Here is a 17,735-nt window from a genome sequence, read left to right on the forward strand (position 1 = left end):
AAAACATTCATTTTATGTTTAATAGCCAAATAAATTGGCTAATTAAACCTAAATCAAACTGATAGGAGCATATTTATGCGACTTAGTTGGCTTGTTCTTGTGCATTTATGTCGTGTTTCCTTAGTTATTTTAATGTTTAAAGTCATTTTCATGTGTTTTCAGATTTTAAGGGCAAAGTAGGCAAGAAGATGCATTTTGGAGCAAAATGGAGCTTGGAATGCATGTCACATATTTGGAACCAAGGTTTGGACGAAATTGAAGACTTAAAGAGGCTAAGAGTGTGAAGAATTAGTGTACAAAGGATCATGAATTCAGCCACAAAAGAACAAGAGCATCCTTGCCGTGCAATCCACATTGCATTCCCTTTGGATTCCCATGCATGCTTAATCATCCTTGTCCCTTAAAATATTTCTGATTTCATGCCCCAATACACTCAATTATCACACTCAATTGCTGCATACCTCTTGTTCCCTTCACCCATCTGATTTCACACAACTTTCACAACCATTCCATGCACCAATTGATGCTCCATCATCCACATTTGGGATCCAATGCCTTGTGCAACACATGTTGCTGCAACTTTAACTAATTTTTGAAACATTTCACCTCCCTTTTTCATTTCCATGCAATGAACACAATCATTCATGCTCCCTAGCTGAAATACCACTCCATTTTACCCTCCATACTTTGCATCATTGCTCCATTTTCATCCTTGGACCATTGCACACCACAAATTCACCCTCCTTGCTGTGCATTTCCCCACTGCCTAATCTGATTCTCTAGGGTTTTTGGGGCCTATATATACATGTTTACAACCCTTGGCAAAGGGTTGAACCTCCCATATTCATCATTCATGCAAAAAATTCGTCCATACTCACCTTAGGCAGCAAAACACCCCAAAAACACCATTTTAGTGCCCAGAAAACATAACAGCCACTCCACCTTATTCCACCCTCTTTGCTGAGTTTTCCACCACCCTCCAACCATCAAAAACTCCTCCACACTCACCCTAAACCTTTCTATATCATTCCTCATCCATTCTACACCATAAAAGTACCCAAAACCTGTCCACAAACCAATCTGCTGCAAGCAAGGGAAAGGAGAATTCTTGGATGCACTTGCTGCCAAGTTGGAGCATTCTAGGTGTTTTCTTTCTTTGGATTTTAATGTCTAATTCATGTAATCTTTGTTTTGCTTTAAGTATGATTGGCTAATTTTGTTTTGGCTAAGGGTGTATTCAAAACCATGATTATATATGTGAAATAAGTTGATTACTTCCAGTTATCGTTGCATAAGTTGTGAGTACAATTTGCTTAACCGTTGGATTTAGAACTTATACTTGCATGTTGATTGAGAGTGCACGCTTGATTTGCATGTTTGAATTTGGTGCTAGGATATAAATTTGTTTCACCTAATCGTTATGAATTTATATTCGTAAGTAGTGAAGGTCGCTAGTCACGATCGTGTTAAGTAGATTCCTGGCAAGAGTATCATGCTTTTCATAGTTACGAATGCCTTGTCGATGCTTATGATTTCCAAAGAACGTAATGATTCTAACTTGTGTCTTTATCATGCTGTTCATATAAAGAACTTGTTAGGAATAATTTGTTTGCGATGCATATTCATCCAATTCAATGATCCTAGGGAAATCTGAAGGTTAATTTAAGCGGACCTAATTAACTTGGAGTGTTGAGGTTCATAACTTATTGAATTGATAACTCGAAATTGATTTACATTGCATATATTTCATGTGTGGAGAAGAACCCCTTAGCCATTCCATCATCCATTGATTCTTCATAACTTTGTATTACAATCTGTTTCTCCTACAATCTGCCATTTAAGTTTATTTTCGTCCAAATCAAATCCCCAATTATTTTGAATTCCTAGATTAATTGGAAAGTGTGTTGGTTTATGTTTTTAGGTGTTTTAAGTCACTAGGAAACCAAAATTCGTCCAAGTTGAGTTAGAGTCCCAAAACTGCCCAGAAAGTGGTTTTTAGGCAGTTTGAGTGTTTGGTTGCTGTTTTGATTCTTTTGGTTCGTTTTAGTATTTTAACGTGAGTTTTGCATTCTTTGAGTCTAATCTAGTGCTTTAAACTTTGTTTTTACATTTCTAAGTCAGTTTTCAAGTGTTTAGCAATCCCTCCTAATCCCCGGTCTAGAACGATCCCTATTTACATACTTTGCTACAATTGATAAAAAGAGGGTTTAATTTTGTGTGTTAACTTATTTTTCACATCACAAACCCAAAAAACCCTAGCCACCTCCTATCCCTATAAATATACTCTCATTTCTCACCAAAAAGCCAATTCCAATTCTCTTACAAAAAATCCTAAACACTCTAAACACTTTTTCTCTCTAAAATTCTAACTTTGGCATCGGAGGTTCTTCGGCCAAAGCCCCCCCCCATTCATGAGAAAAACTTGTATGGGGCTTAACTTGTCACTGGACTTCGCTGAGTGACACTACAATCCACTTAAAACTCGCCACATGGCAAGTCTTAAATATAATCTTTTATCATTATTTTATATATAAAATTTTTAAAATTATTTTTTTAACTAATTAATATATTATATATATTAATGTTATGTTTCCTTTTTTATTTCTTTCCCCCTATTTTTTTTCTTCCCAAATCCCCCCACACTTGTTGTTTTGCCGTAGGTCTTAGGACTCCCTCCCTTTTCTTTCATTCGCAGTTTTGTTTCTTTCTTTCTTTAAAAAAAAAAAAAAGTTATGCACCCACTCCATTTTTATCATGGAAAGCAACCAAGAATTTGTAAGTTTCTTTTCTTTCTTTATACAATAAAACTCTGATCAAAACATTAGCTGTTAAAAAACTCTGATCATATTATAAATATAAAAAACCAAAATCCCTCACCCTCACCCAAAAAACCCCAATTAAAAGAAAAGAAAATAACCCTAATATAGCTATATATGTGGGTTATTCATGTCACATGATCAAAGCAAATATTGTATAAAGAAAGAAAAGAAACTTACAGATTCTTGGTTGCTTTCCATGATAAAATTGGAGTGGGTGCATAATTTATTTTTTTTTTTTTTAAAGAAAGAAAGAAACAAAACTGGGAAAGAAAGAAAGGGGAGGGAGTCCTAAGACCTACGGCAAAACAAAGTGTGGGGGGATTTGGGAAGAAAAAAAATATGGGGAAAGAAATAAAAAACGAAACATAACATTAATATATATAATATATTAATTAGTTAAAAAAATAATTTTAAAAATTTTAAATATAAAAGAATGATAAAAGATTATATTTAAGACTTGCCACGTGACGAGTTTTAAGTGGATTGTAGTGCCACTCAGCGAAGTCCAGTGGCAAGCCAAGCCCCATACAAGTTTTTCTCCCCATTCATCGTGGGCGCGTGAGGCTTTTGGCCTTAACCTAAGGTGCTAGTTGTTTTGTAGGTGCAAAATCGTCCAAGATCGAAGAGGAGAAAATTTGCATCCACAATCTTCGTGCGAGTTTAAACCAAATTATTATAGATATATCATTGTGTAACTTAATCCAAATTCTCCACCCTTGATGTAATTATATCGTTGTATTAAAAAAATACTTTTTTTTTGTTATTTTGAATAAGGGGGACAACTGGTACTCACTAAAGAGTTCTCTACATAATCACTTTTCAATTTGGTCAATCAAACAAGTTCCTTTTTTGAAAGCCTAAAAAAATTAATAACATATATATTATTTTATAATTAATATGTGTTAAAATATCATTATACAAAATCCAAATATGCGTACTCACTAGTGTGTACTCAAGTATTATCTTTAAAAGAAAGTGGTTAATTAATAGGACTAATTACTAATATAATAGAATTAGCACCATACAATAATTTGTGACCTAAATACAAAGTTTACGGTACTTCTCTTAACAATATTGAAAAGTATCCCTTATTCAAATCTCCTCTCCTTTTTTCTTTTTTTTTTTTGTAACAAAAAATAAGTAAAAAAATAAAAATAAAAAAGAATCTCATGGGGCTATATTTTCAAAAGTTGGCAATCTTGAAATCTTCTTTGGATCAGAGACGGCATATTGTTTCTTAGGAGCATAGAGGGCATAATGTGTGTATGCATCAATCTTATCTTTCTCCTCTTTAGACTCAGCCTTTGTAATGCCATCCATCCACTGAGACCAGCCGCTGGTCGGATACGGAGGAAGGGGTGGTGGTGGCCGCGGTGGTTTGCTTTGCGTATTTGTTGAAGCTTGCCGTGGTACATACTTGAGGTTGCTCTTTATTTGTTTCTTCGTCGTTGGAATATTGCTGTCTTTCCTTCCCTTCATTCTTTCAAATCTATGTTTGGAAGAGTGATAACAAACAAAAGAGTTCAAATTAATCAAGAATTTTATAAACGAAAGAAACAATTTTTTCTATTCACCCAAGCAAATTGTTGCAACTTAAAGAAAACTGACTTGCATTAAACTTTCCAAATTGATGACAGTACTATAGTTCATTGTATCTTATCAAATTTACTACATTTAAGTTCAAATAATCAAATACTTGAGTTGTATATTGTTATTTTATTAGGTCACTTAATATGCAAGAATTCGACAAAAAAACCTTAATTTGCAGGAAATTGTTTTTACAACGATATATTTACACTAATGAGTGGGGAATATATTTGTTTTGAACTCATCATCTACAAAACTCAAACCTAATACTTTTCACCTACAAACAGAGAAAAAATTAAATAAAATTTACGTAAGTATGAATAAGACATAGAGAGAGGTTTTAGGGTACCTGTAAAAGAAATGATTGGTGTAAAAAAAGGTGTATCTCGTGTGGTATATATAGAGAATATGCATGGGTAAGTTACCCAAATTGGAGTCAATAAGCTAATTACTTAGAACGCTATTATACCTAATTGGACGTGGGATTGAGAATAGCTGAAAAGGGATTGTTTAAGGTGTTTTATTTCTTGCTTTCGTATAGATTGTTTAGTGGCATGTTTAGTTATCAATTATCATGAACGAGTAGGTAAGATATATTTCCCATTTTGACATATTTTATATTTAATTACCAAAATTATGTGAATCGCTTTCAAAATCCGTAACCGAACACCCCTCAAAACCAAAATTGAATCAATTACTTCCTTAAATAGTCCAATTCACAGTCGTTATTTTCAAAATTGAATCTTCATGAAACCGCAACAGCTCGACCCGACATAGACCCACTGCACCGCCGCACCGAAACACGAATCCCGTTGCGAACCTTGCCCTACCAATTTCATAATTTCATACAATTTTAATTTTGTTGATTGTCCACGTGGCATTACTTTGACATCTTACTATTAAGAATGTGGGACCCATAATTGATACATTATCATTTAACGATCAAAATAACAGATTAACTAATGGATGTCTGACATTGCAACCAATTCGTAAATTGACGTATGACATTCTACTATTTAAAAAATAAAATATGAGTTCTTACGTGATCCAAAATTAAGATGGTAAAATATAATTTAAGGTTAATTTCAGTTTACCACTCTAAAATTTCGTGGTTTGGTATATGAAGTTTTTTTCATCCTAGAGTCATGCCTCAAGTCTTAATTTTGGAACAGTTTCATACATCCACTAAGTTGGCTGTTAAGTCAGCTGTTAATTGATGAAGTGGTGTCCACATAGATAATAAATAGGCGTCACGTGTCAATATGGGTCCACATAAATATTTAAAAAATTAAAGAATTAAAAAACTAAACAAATAAAAAAATGCCTAGGGATGCAGACCTTCCCTTTCCTCCACACGCACCAACCCTTTTTCTTCCTCATCGTTACTGATTGCAGCATCTTCCCCAACCCATTCCTCCTATTGCACTCCCTTGCTTCTCCTACAACACAAGCCCAGCAACAACTTATTTCTTTTCGTATCTTTTCGGCCCGAGAACAAAGATGATTCTCATAACCTAGCATTCTATAACTTTGATCCAGATTTTGGGAAAACAATGTACAGGAAAATACATTATCTTCATAAGTAAGAAGCAGATTGGAACAATGGAATTAGCAAAAAGCAAAAAAGCCCCAGCTCAAAACCCAATTTTTTTCTAAATCTCAACCTAGAAAGCGCAGATTCCAAACAAATCCAAATCGAAATGAACCTAGAAATTGAAATTCTGAATTTAAAATTCAAATTAGGGGAGCTTTGAGATTTTACCTAAATAGCAGCTCAGATGGGGAAAAGTTGAGAACTTTGTACTGTTGCAGCTGGGTTCGAGTGGGTGAGATTTAGAAATAAAAAATTGAAACAAATATTAAAGGAAAAATCGACGGAGGGGCCGCACCAGGGAGTATTTGTATATGTGTCTCTCCGAGAGGAAAAGGAGATATAAAATCTGATGTTATGAAACACAGAGGGGAGAGAGGGAGAGAGAGGGGTTGGCAGCCGCATGATTTCTGCTAACTCACTTCCGCTCGAGCTCCGACGAATAGATCACCGCGGCTATGCCTCTCCCATTCTCAACTCAACCCAATTGCTACTCCTCTCTGTCATCTGAATCGCTGCGATGCGTGCCAAAGAAGGGGAAGAAAGGTTTTGCAAAAATCCAAGGAGAAGAACGCATCCCTATAGCATTTTTTATTTGTTTTTTCTTTATTTTTTTTTTTTATTTTTTTTTTTTTACTTTTAGTTTTTTTTTTTTTTTTAAATTTTTTTAATTTTTTAATATCACGTGGGCCCATATTGACATGTGGCGCCACGTCACCAGTTAACAACAGACTTAACAGCCAACTTAACGGATGTATGAGACTGTCCCAAAATTAAGATTTAGGTATGACTTTGAGATGAAAAAAACTTCATGTACCAAATGTTGACAACCATGAAACTTCAAAATAGTAAACTAAGATTAACCCTATAATTTACCTAATAATAAGTAAAGCACACCTCCAATAGCCTAAGTTGAAGTATCCAACTTAGAGAGAGGATTCTTGCCGAATTCTCTTTGTGATGATCCCGAAAAATCCTCCAATCACATCTATGGAGCCAAAAATAATCCCTAAAATTCTAGAGATGACACATGAACTTTTATTCAAGAATGACAAGATTGCCCTCAATAAATGGGCAGGCTTCTCAGATTCTCCCACACGCATCTCACCTCCTTGAAGGACCCAGCAGCTGAATACAATTGCCCACAGCTCACTTGCCCATGGCAAGGAATTAAAGATAAGGATTAATTATCCAAATCTCATCTTTAATACATTCCTAATTAAAGATTGACTCCAATCAAGAAAATAATCCTAATTTAAATCAATTAAGGATTATTACCCTATTATCTCAAAATATTATCTCCTTTTAAATATCTTGAGAATATTTAGAGAATATTTTCTCCATTAAACCCTATGTGGTCGGCCCTAGCCCTATAAATACCCCATATTCTACCATTTTCAAAGAGCTTTTTGCCACCCTAAAAAGCTTAAACATTTTACTCTCTCAAAAAAACTAACTTAGGCATCGAAGATCCGTTGACCTAACCTCTCCCCACCTTGTGGACGTGTGAGGCTTAAGTCTCTGATCAAAGGTGTTGATTGTTTTGCAGGTGCATTTTCGTCAAGACTGAAGATGGCAGAAATTTGCATCCACAAATTGGTGCTTTCATTGAGAGCTGATTCAAAACACTCGAAGAAGCCTCTAGCATTTGTTTCTCGAATTTTCTGTCAAGTTAAATTTCTCACACGTCGTATCAATTAATTTTTCCTAGAAAAGTTTCTTGATCAATCCTTGGAGAAAGGATACAATGGTAGGAAATTCAGAAACTATGACGAATGGAACACCGTACGTGCAAGGATTTGGACCAGATAGTGGAGATGAGGACATAGCTCTACGACGAAGGTCCTCAAGGCTCAACATAACGGCAGGAGGAGCCTTACCGCCGCAAAGCCGTGCCACCACCATCACCACCGTGACCCAGCAGCCACAGCCAAGCTACGACGCCACTTCTACCAAACCCTAGGCAGGAGGCCCAGGTCTATTTCCAAGCCGATGATTAGAAGGCCCAGCTCAATGCAGCAGCAGGTCTTGTCGCACAGCAGGCCTAAACCTGAGCCTAGAATTCGGCAGCTACTGCTAGTCAAGCAGCTCAGTGGGCCCAAGCTCAAGCCACTCAGTCAGCAGGCCAAGATGTGGCAACCCAATGGCCTGGATGGCATACAACCATGCAGATCCAAGGACTGCCCGCTATGGACTCAAGCTTTGTACCTGCAGTCCATTACACTTCCACCACACATGGAAACGCCCACCATTCAAGCTTTTCTAATCCAAATGGCGAGCATCATCTGCCCCTGCAGGTCGCCAATTTGACGAACACCCTCGCGCAGTAGACTACCTTAGTGAACCAGCTCCTCAAGCGTATCGAGATGCAGCGTATCCCAGATGAGGTGTCCCGAAGCAGGACAAGGGCGAAAGAACGTGACTCATTCCAGTGACGTCCTGGCAAAGAGCCACTCAGCCCACCACTAATCGTGTGTTCGGGTAGTGTGCACTCTCGATTGGGCCCTCAGGGAAATGTCTTCTCCTGCCCAGATGCACTGAGAAGCATTCATTCCCAACTCCACTCACGAGTCAATGTGCATTTGAGGTTAAGTCCACACTCTGACGAGCATTCAAAACCTTCCGGGAGATCCTCCTACGAGGCAACGGAGTAGGTAGCAGCATGACGCCCAGAGAAGAGCACGTGAGCAATCCAGTTCAAGTTCCACTGGCAGCCCTCGCCAAGCGCGGCGGTGAGCAGTACAGCATGGACTACGTGCCTAGCAACATCGGCTCAGACGAGCAAGACATGCTGAAGAGCAACATAGGATAGCAAGTCAACACCGGGGGCAGCTAGAGGCTCTGCTGCCCTACCAGGTACAAATCCATGAGGAAGTTCAAAGGCTCGTAACAGAGCAGCTGTGCGAATTCTAGCATGTTGACATTACTGACGATGCCCTCCGTATAGACGTGGCCAACTTGAACTGGTCACCATTTACAGACGAGATTGAGCAGACGGAGCCACTGCGGAAGTTCAATCTGCCACATTTCACCTTGTTTATGAGAGATGAAGATCCGGACGAACACTTGATGCACTACCGAAGCGCCATGACCTTCTACGCTAGTAATGACGTTATCATGTGCAAGATCTTTGCCATGACGCTACAAGGGGAGGCGCAAAACTGGTTCCACACTCTGTCGCCACGTTCAATCCAAAACTTCGACGAACTTTCCCTGGTTTTCACTAAGGAATATTCGTCATACTATTCGATCAAGAAGAGATCTGACCAATTTTTCAGCATGAAGAATGACCCAAATGAGTCATTCTGCACTTATGTCAAGAGATTCAAGGCAGAAAAGGCAAAGATCATCGGATGCGATGATAGCATCGCATGCTCAGCTTTCCAAAAAGGACTCCCAGCAGATCACTCATTTTTCGGAGAATTGATTATGGGCGAGAACATGTCCCTGGCAACCTCTTATGCTTTGGCAGAAAAGCACTCCCTCTGGGACGAGGAAAAGCACTCCCAGAAGCCGCCTGAGCAGCCACGCAGAGTCGTGGAACCGACTCAAAAGAAGGCGAGCGATAAACCACTCAACATCAAAAGCAAGCCAAGTGACAAGCCCAAGCACCGGTCACTAGTAAAGGGAGGCATGACACCCAAGTCATAGACTTGGTTCTCGGTCTCGATAGGCCAAATCCTTCGCGACCTCAAAGGCAAGCCATGGTTCAAGCCGCCGTCACCTATAAAGGGTGACACCTCAAAGATGGACCAGACCAAATATTGTGCATTTCACAAGGGTCCTGGCACACAACCGATGATTGCATCTCATGGAAGAGGTACCTCAAGCAACTCGTGAAGGAAGACAAGTGCAACCAATATATCGACAGACCAGCTACCCGGCCAAGGTGAAAAGCAGATGCCGATGCCTAACCCTCAACCAAGATAATCCGAATCAACGAAATCTTTGCCGAATCTGAGTATCTGGGGGCCACCAATTGAAGGAATATTTTGTGAAAACATGTTCATTTAAGCAACATCATATAGCATGCAATTAACAATTAAAGGCGGAATCATGCTAGCATGCACTTAAAAACAAAACATTAACCAAGAAATTCAAAGCCTAGTAGATTGGTGAACCATTAATCAACTCAAAACAAAGTGAGTTGAAATTTATACCTTTGAAGATTCCTCTTTGCATAAGCAAAGGCTAATCACCCAAAGAGAGGGCCTTCATTCCTTGCATCTTAAATCTATGGATTTGGATGGAAGAATAGGTTTCTCCAAGTTCCCAAAATAGGGAACCTCTAAGTCTCTTCACCAAGGTTAGATTGTAGAAGAAATGAGTGACCTTGGAGTAGTAGGATTGCTAGATGTACCCTCCAAGGTGACCTTCCTCCTAGAGAGAAAAGGAGAGACATGTTCTCACCAATTTTCTCCAAAAAGAAGCCTTAATGAATTTTAGGCTATAAAGTCATTTATATAGTCACTTCTTTAAGTGACCTAAATAACCAAAACCCTAATTCATCACTTCATGACCGGCCACCTAAAGGGATTTGGGCTTTTGGGCCTTTTTGAATCTTTATTCATTAAATTGTCATACAACTTAAGTTAATGGGCTTGACGTTCGAAGCCCATTGGGCCTTAAGGTCCAAAACTATCCCGAGGTCTTTAACGAACTTATTCGTTTGATTAATTAACATATTAATTAATCCTTGCCATAAATAATTAAACCATTTAATTATTCTTACTCATCTCCATTGTTTCTTCAATCTTCACCTTTTATGGTGTGCGATCCATTAGGTTCCTTTTAGCGAGGCAGTGGGCGATTAAAACCATTTTACATCGATTGTGAATTGAAACTTACTTTCAATTCTCCCTTTAGTGATTACACACATTTAGGGCTTCCACAAACCATGAGTGACACCTAGCAGCATATCATGGTTACCCAAGCTAATCAGAAGAGGTTAGAGAACCTATTCAGTTTGGGATTACAAATGCAATACGGTCTTTCTCTAATCTAATACTCTTGACCACATTGTTTGGTTTGATAGTTTATAAGTTCATGTCTACTATCCAATGTGATTCGTGTGCTTATATGATTACCTTGAATATGATTCGGAACGCATTCCCAAATCTCATTCATACTCTGGCCAGAGATTCTAAATCATATCATAGAGTATTCTCCCTCAAACAGTTTGAAGGTTAGAGATCCCTTGTTGCGCATTCACTTCCCTCCATGGCTAAGTGGCTTAACCCCAACGATGTCGTGGACACCCTCCTGATGGAGTGACTTTGACATAATCAAAGATCAAGGACTTAACCACAAGACAACTATGATGCCTCAGGTCAAAGGACTACTTTGCATTATCCCAACCATGAGTTCTCATGTGACATGAGTATGAGAACTCTTCGTCGATCACGTTCAGTGAACTCATTCTCTATTGAGCACCTACGTACTTGTCTTGATGTCACACACACCAATGACTCGAGACTAGTCACTCTCCCTGAGAGAAGACACAGTACGTACCGATCTTAACGGACTGTCAATGCCCAATTGACAATCCTATGATCAGGAACATTTAAGATGTGTCTACGAAAGAATGGTCTCATGAATCTAACTTCATTAGATTCCTTGGACTTTATCGTTTAAGCATATAACATTTATATGAGACGGCTCAAACAATAATCTTTGCCCCTTTATATTAAACTAGATTAGTTTAACATGTGAAATGTCCGTAAAGTATCATCACATGATTGGTTTTAGGGCACATTTCCAACAATCTCCCACTTGCACTAGAGCCAATCAGCTTGGTCATCAGTGATGATACCTCTTCTGTAGTCATTTCATAAATGGCTGAATAGTAGGCCTAGGCAATGGATATCTATATGTTATCCATAGAAGCAACCTTGAGAATATCGACGTCACCATTATACATGATTCTCAATCATGTGGTTCAGTCTCTCATTTGAGTTCGGACCTTGATGAGACCTTGATTCCCTGGCTTGAGCTATCGCCCCATTAGTGTCATACACTTTCTGGTTGGAACCGAATAGAGAGTTCATAAATGAACTTTCCCATCCAAACAACATTGTTGCAAACTTCTATATGGCAATATACCTTGCATTCATAATGGAACACACTAAAGTCATTACTTTAATATTTCCATCCAAATATCTCTTTAGTCATAATAAAGAGATATCTATTTATCTCTTCATTCATAATGAAGAAACATCCAATGATGGATTAGATTCATAATCTAATACATTTACGCTTCCATTACGTTACTCTAATTCTTCCTCATTCTTTGAGGAATCTATCCTTTAGTATTTCTTAAATACTTAAGGACTCACTTGACAGTTGCCATGGTTCTGATCCTGGGCTTGCACTGATATCGTCTTGTACCGTTCTAGGTACAACTCATATCAATGTTTTTCATACAATATGAAATACATAAATCACCTTTATGCGTATGCATAAAGGATTCTATTTACGCATTATTTCTTTGGGAGTCAAAGAGTACGTTCTCTTTGAGAAGAGTAACTTCTTAGTCTCACTAGAGTTGCCCTTTTTATTTGAAGTTCATCATCATATGAGAAACTTCCTAGCATCTATTGTCTATTATTAGGGATTGATATAATCAAATTATATCTTGAAATCTATCAATATAGATTTCCATCCCATGTATATAGACTATGTCTCCCATATACATTCTATCTTCATATAATGTTTAAAGTCATAACTTTAACGAAGAAATATTCTTTTCATTTCCAAATTTAGGAATATGATTAACTCCCACTAATCTTTTGTAAACCTAGTAAACAAAATATTCATTTACATCTTTATGAGAAATCAAACGATTTGACCTTTCTCTCATAAGACGCTTATAGCTCCCACTAGCTTGCTAAGATCCATGATGGATGGATCTCTACAACTTACATGTCTTGTGATTCATAGTTTTAGACATATATTATCAAGACTATCTTAATAATGGTTTCGGAAACCCATATTATGTCCAAACATTGAATCACCATTTAGTTGTAGCTAGCAATCTTCGAATTAATTGAAACCAAGACTATCTCAAAGATGGTTTCTTCAAAGTCAACCATTCTCTTTGATTGTAGTCACCTTAAGCTACCAATTAGCTTATGAAGGTTTCATTATTTCGGGTTAAATGGTACTTTACCATTTCCTTGAGTATATATCGTATATGCACTCAATGTAGTCATAAGGATTTTCATTCTTATTTCTTTCGAAGTAAGAGGTGTAACTCTATGACATAGTCATAAAGTTCAAACCATTCAACTGAGACGGTTTATAAATCCTTCTCGACTACCTTGGAGCTTTTGGTATAGGAACTAGGTTGTTATATTTGTTGATTACTTTCTTGTCTCACAAAGAACCTATTCTTTTGAGTTCTATCTTCTTCATTTGATCTTAGGCAAATCACATTGTAGGATTACAATGAACTACCCAACAAAACAGCATTTGTTAGTTGGTTTATAGAAGTGATATCCAAAAGTTAATTTAAGGATATCCCACAAGATTGTTATCAAACAAATATTGCTCATTAGCACACAACCCCAAATCTTAACATGCTTAAGATTTGTCTTTCTTTCCAACTACATCTTATGGAGTTATGAAAATTTTGGAAGATCTTCTAATTGACAATCATATTGTTTTAGAAGTATATATATATCCTATATATGGGTAATAGATAACTTCTAACGAACCAAATCTTATTCGAGTTCGTTCTTCTCCTAATGGAGAAATTCATTATCTTACGATGCTATTTTCCTTGATATCTATCAAGGAAACTCATCTAAAGTGTTACTTTTCCTTGGATCAAATCTAAGGAGGTAATTACTTTAGATGTCTTACTCATCAACTTACATTACTTGAATTCTTTGAAACATTTTGCAAAGTATTCGGACTTGTGTTTATTCAAAATAAACTATAGTCCAACCGAGAGTGATCTTCGGTGAATGTCATACAACATGAGTAGTATTATGTTTGTGGACAAGTGCCACTAACATCTAAGTGAATTAACCTCAACAACCTTGTGATTCTTTCTTCTTTCTAAAAAAAATAAAGATTCGAACATTTCGCCTCTATACAATTTTAACAAGAAGGCATTAGATCCGGATCTAACGATCCAAAGCGTCCATCTATGACCAACTCGTAATTTATGTTTTTAGAGGTATCACAACTTTAGTTGGGATTAGTCACTACCTTGCAACCTTTTGGGTTTTAAGCATCATTGTATTCTAAACAGTTAACACTACCATATCATCTCTACTATAGTGATAATTAATTAGATTACAATAATCTAATCATTCATTAATAAAGAACAATGTTTTGTCAAACAAAACATTTATCCATTTCACATAGTGACGGAATTTAGTTCCTTAAAATTGGAATATAAAGACAATCTATGTTTTTCGAATTTCTTTGGTAGTTCATATGAGGAAGTAAGTACCATCTACTTTCGCAGAGATCTACATTTGATTCACGTTTCGAATGTGAAGTACTTTCTCTTCTCTCATTTATCTTCTACTTCTTATTAGTCACACTTTTACAACGATTGTAAAACATAGTTACTAATACGGATTCAAGCATTCAAGTAGAAGAACCAACTGTTTTGAACTTTTCAAGAACAATTTACAACACCTTCGAAAGGTGTGTTCTTGACACTTGCAAGACATTTCTTGCAAATACCTCTTCCAATGTCCATCCTTTCATAAAGAAAGTTTGTTCCCTTGGAGTTATTTCGCTTTCTTCATTTGACTTCTCCTTTGACTACAATAGTCATGGTCCCTAAACTCCCACTATCTCTCTTGAAACTTATTTCAATTGTGTTATACACATCAAACAATTTGGAGAGTGTGTGGTTATTGTTCACTACATAGTTTACAATAAACTTAGTGAACCATTTGGATAGGGACACAAAGGTGAAGTCCTTGCCTAGTTCCCGTCTCTAGAAGTGTTTTAACACTTCAACACTTAATGATTCAAAATCATCATAAGTCCATGTTGATGGACTATTTTTGTCAACCAACCATTATGTTCTAAACATAATTACAAACTTTAAAGAGTTGTACAAGGCAACTCTTATTTCTTCACACAACAAATTGTAAGTGAAGAGTCATGGCACATTAAGTGTCCATGCCTTTGTGCTTTCTTCTCAAGTTCTTTGTTCATGTAACAAAGAAACAAGCACTAAGTGTTTGCATTGACTAAGGGTTGTTCAAAACAACTCATTATTTCTTCATACAACGATTTATAAGTGAAGAACTAATAACACTAAAATTGTCCTTTTCTTTATGCTAATCTTCGTAAGTTCCTTTGTTCATTTAACAAAGGATTAAGCATTGGTTGTTTGTGTTGTCCTCTTCATGATAGACTTTTCTAACATGTTCTTCCAATGATACATTATCATTAGGAAGATTGTGAGGATGAGACTACTTAGATACATATGCAATCCTTTTAAGACAATCTTTGGGATTGTGTTACCAAGTCCAGAAACTAAAGCATTCTGCTTTTCTTTGTCAAGGTTTTGGATAGCGTTTGCAAATATATTGGTAAACAAATACATAACGAATATAAATGGATTGATTTTAAGCCATTTGATTCGGGTCTTTAAATCAAATAGCACCACCCACTATTTTTGGCAAATTCCATATCCCTCATTGGAATTCGAGAGTTTTGGATGAAACTCCTAGTAGGTTATGGGAGGCTTACTATTACCAAGCCCACCTCACAATGATATGATATTGGCTAACATTAATAATAATGAGAGAGTACGCTTACTCATTTGCAACTAATGCAAGTACCCATCTAATTTGGCCTCTAGAGAATGTCACCTCACAATGATATGATATTGGCTCCATTGCACTTAGTTAAGTCATTCCCACCATGCTTAGTTCATGAAGGGGTTCAAGAATAGCCTCACGATGATACGATGTCGGCCATCCTCGTTGCCTACACTCACCTCATCATATGTGTATGGATTCCTCCTGAGTATAAGCATGCACTTTGTACTCCCCCATGATAGGGTGAAGCCGGTGTACAAGTCATAAACGATTGGATCCCACCACGGTGGAAGGCCTACGAAAGAGTGTTCTAAGCACTCTCACGCTTATCAACTTAATAATGGTTTGGTTGAGGGTTTTAGGTCTCATCACATATAAACATACATTTTAATCTCTATTAAAACTATTTTGGTCCTATTACAACTATTGGTCCATATGATTGTTTTTAGTTGTATATAATACTCCCACTATGCTTATAAAACAGTTTTTAAAGCAAGAGTATATGATACTACTAACATAACCTTTGCATTCATTTGATGGACTATATAGTTGCCTTAGGGCCTTAGGATGACTATGAACCTTTGTTTAGATTCAACACGAGCCTTGTGTTGAATCTCGGTCTAGGAATGGTGATTGATTTTAGTTACGCGTTTAATCACATTAAGGCGTGTTGTCTTAGGGGCGTTGGACCCAACTACTTCATTTTCATGCATATCATATAAAGCAAGAAAGAAGTACTTCAAAGTAAAGGTGAGCTTATGCTCATTACAACATTTGCATAAAACAAATTACTTTAAAGTAAAGAAGGGCTTATGCCCTTTTACAACATTTGATCAAATCAAATTACAACCAAAATCTAATCTACACATTCCCATGGTTCAAACAAATTTGAAACGGTCTTTCACATAGCTCAATTATATTAGGCTTAGGTTCATAATCACCCTTTAATTAATTAACACTTTAACTAATTAAATTGAATGCAACATTTTCATTTGGTTTTTGTATCCATAAAATCGATTTAAATGGAGCTAAACAAAATGAAAATCCAATTCTCATTTAAAGAGACAAAACAATTTTGTTCTCTACTTAATTTGGGCCATAAAGCAATAACCACAACATTTGGGCTATCTTGCAATTAACCTCAACTTTTGGGCTATATTGCAAAACTTTTGGGGTCACTTTGTAAAGACACAAAAGTCCACTACTTCATGTAATTACAATAGAACCCAAAATTTAATCAATGTAAAAACTTCATTAAAGGAGCAAAACAATTTGTCCTTTAGCGTTTTTGGACCTAAACGTAAAAACGTAAACTTTTGGGCCAAAGTGCAAATACACAAAAGTATCAAAACTTTATGTAATTGCATAAAAGACCCAAAAGAACCCTAATAATAAGGTGGCCGGTTTTGGAGTGTTAGTCCACAAAAATTTTGAAATTTTTTTTCAACAAATTCATAAAGCCTTGCAAGTGGTTTGTGACATAAATACATGTAAGTGGTGTGTAAGGTGTGTAAGGTGTGTAAGTCTTACACACCCATCACAATTTCTATCACCTTTCAAAAAATATTAATGTTTTGATGATAGATATTTCACACCAATCAACACAAAACAAAGACTTTATGAAATTAATCAAAACTTTGAATCAAAACACAAACCTTTTTGTTCTTGGCAAAAATGTCAAGAACAATGAAGAACATTCATGAAAAACCCAAAATTTTTCCATGAACTTTTTCCACCCAAAAACATTCCAAAACCATTCAAACTTTAGGGAAATAACATCTAACCAAACTAGGGTACATAGGGGTTCCAAAAGTCACTTGAAAACACTTTTAACAAGTCAAACAAGAACCCAAAAATCCACCCTTTGGATTTGGCCGAAAATCCCCAAAGTCATGGCACCAAATTTTAGCTCCAATATTCATGCTCATATGAACTACATCTACA

At 36.7% G+C, this 17,735-nt stretch overlaps 1 protein-coding gene across 1 annotated transcript; it reads left to right on the forward strand.

The window, feature by feature from the left end:
• Positions 1-8,659: 8,659 nt before the first annotated feature.
• On the forward strand, positions 8,660-9,648 carry LOC139191887 (uncharacterized). Its single transcript, XM_070812917.1, has 2 exons — positions 8,660-8,795; positions 8,945-9,648. Exons 1-2 carry the CDS (start codon positions 8,660-8,662, stop codon positions 9,646-9,648), a joined length of 840 nt encoding a protein of 279 aa, XP_070669018.1.
• Positions 9,649-17,735: the final 8,087 nt, after the last annotated feature.

This window comes from Malus domestica, chromosome 15, assembly GCF_042453785.1.
Source record: "Malus domestica chromosome 15, GDT2T_hap1".
Taxonomy (NCBI): domain Eukaryota; kingdom Viridiplantae; phylum Streptophyta; class Magnoliopsida; order Rosales; family Rosaceae; genus Malus; species Malus domestica.